Genomic DNA, 2266 nt, shown 5'->3' with positions numbered 1-2266 from the left:
TCTTCCCGATAGACCTATCACATTGACAATCACAACACATCGTAGAGAGGGGTAGAGTCCACTCAGACCTTACCCCTATAGACCATCCCAATTGACTATAGTTCATCTAAATGAGGATAATTACTGATATTAGACAAATGAGAAAAATATTTGAGCTTCTTTTGCATATATTACATCTGCTTGTGTGTTCGAACATATTAGGAACTCGGAACCAAAACTAAACCTTGCATTTTGGATAACTGAAAAGAAAAAATTAAAGGAATGATGTACCCAAAACCAAAAATGGTACATATAAGATCTATATATGAGATTAAAGAAACAACAAAGGAATACATTCTACCAATTCCTACAAAAGACTATATAATGTAACAGAAAACTCCATTTTACTGCAAAATTTTTTGGTTAAAACAGTCGTCTTTTCCTTCTTCTCGCAATCTTGGATGTACCTCAAAACATAAACCATTTCCGCAAATCTCCTTTTCCACATACAAAAAACTACCGATGCAGCACAACAACAAAACTCTAATGACCAATCCAAAACCTCTCTTTTCCACACAAACACAAAAATGGTTAAACCCAAAACACATCAAGTTCCAATCTTTTTCACAAACCCAACGTCAAATCCCCAATTCATCTATTCTCCACCCATCCATTACCCGAACCGAACCTAAACCTACCTCCTTCACCACCATTTCCACCTCCAAATTCTCTTAAAACAGTCGTCTTTTCCTCCTAGCAATCTTGAATGTACCAAAACACCTAACACATTTCTGCAAATCTTCTTTCAAGAACAAACCTACCAATGCAGCACAACAACAAAACCCCAATGCCCAATTTAAAACACCTCTTTTCCACACATTAACTGAAAACCCAAAAAGGGTTAACTAACCACAATCCCACACCAAGAATCAAGAAAAACACAACCCCAAATCCTCAATTTACTTTCTTTCTTCTTCTACCATCAAAACCTCCCTATTCATGACCCGACACGAACCTAAACACACCTCCACCACCACCATTTCCACCTCCAAATTCTCTTAAAACAGTCTTCTTTTCCTCCTCCTCCTAACAATCTTGAATGTACCAAAACACCTAACCAAATCTTCTTTCAAGAACAAACCTACCAATGCAGCACAACAACAAAACCCCAATGCCCAATCCAAAACCCCTTTTTTCCACACATTAACAGAAATCCCAAAAAGGGTTAACCCCAAAACCCCCAAAAACACATCAAGTTCCAATCTTTTCCCCAAAACCAACCAAAACCCCACACCAAGAATCACAAAAAACACAACCCCAAATCCCCAATTTCCAATCTTTCTTCTCCCTCTTTTCCCCCACCCATCAAAACCACCCGAACCGAACCCAAACCCACCTCCGCCACCCCCATTTCCACCTCCAAATTCCCTTAAAACAACATCCAATGGCTCAGGCAAAATCTTGAGCTTTGAAGCAATGTAGTAAGCTGATTGTAACATGAGTCTGGTTGTTCTAACAGACCCAGATGCCCTTTTCTTTTTCCAAAATGATACAATCTTGAATTTCTGCAAATGCAAATGGGAATGGGAAAGTACTGCATTTTGGGGAACAAGATTTACCATGCGCGGGGTCCAAGAAAGGGCAGTATGATGCATTAAAGCTTTCGTCATGCACGGAGTTCGAGGAAAGATCGGACCACAATGGTTTACTGCAACATATCTTGAAGGGAAATCAGTGGATTTTTGAATTGGAATTGAGAGGAGGGAAATATACTTTACTTGACTGCTTTGCATTTTTGCTGTAAAGGAAAATTTGAAGAGCAAAAACAGCTACCTTACGGTAATTGGGCAAATGAAGAAAAGGACCGTTGATGGGATTTTGTTCTAGCTTATATATACCCTTTGGGGTTTGTTCGACGCGTGTATTCAGCCTTCTTGTCACGCCCCAATCTATTTTCGGCCCAAAACACGCTTGGCCTCGAGCTCACTCCAAAACCATGGTATAGCATATTAATTTAGTTCGAAAACGGCCCATTCATGTTGTTTTATCCGTTTGACCACCCAAATAGCTTCGCCTACCCAAAGGTCCTCCTCAACCTCCCTGACACGCCCCGATCGATTTTCGACACAAAACATATTCGGACCACCCCGTAACCATTCGGAATAAAATTTGAGATTAACGATAAATTTTAGTATTTTGTTATTTGTTTTTGTGTTTTTTGTTTGTTATACTGTTCATCTGTCGTGATGGGATTCATAGAAAAAGTCTCTCGTACTTTATTTGAGGT

The 2266-nt window shown here is 39.4% G+C and overlaps 1 protein-coding gene across 1 annotated transcript; it reads right to left on the bottom strand.

Annotated features, from left to right (window-relative positions):
- Window positions 1-267: 267 nt before the first annotated feature.
- LOC107840939 lies at window positions 268-1865 on the bottom strand. Its single transcript, XM_016684893.2, has one exon. It carries the CDS (start codon window positions 1770-1772, stop codon window positions 1038-1040), a length of 735 nt encoding a protein of 244 aa, XP_016540379.1. The 5' UTR covers window positions 1773-1865; the 3' UTR covers window positions 268-1037.
- Between the last annotated feature and the right edge of the window lie 401 nt (window positions 1866-2266).

Source organism: Capsicum annuum, chromosome 9 (assembly GCF_002878395.1).
Source record: "Capsicum annuum cultivar UCD-10X-F1 chromosome 9, UCD10Xv1.1, whole genome shotgun sequence".
NCBI lineage: Eukaryota > Viridiplantae > Streptophyta > Magnoliopsida > Solanales > Solanaceae > Capsicum > Capsicum annuum.
The sequence above is the reverse complement of the archived record's forward strand: the minus strand, read 5'-3'. Positions and strand labels throughout refer to the sequence as shown.

Excerpts from the sequence above, each read along its gene's own strand:
- LOC107840939 (XM_016684893.2), bottom strand. The coding sequence starts at position 1,772 with ATGCAAAGCAGTCAAGTAAAGTATATTTCCCTCCTCTCAATTCCAATT.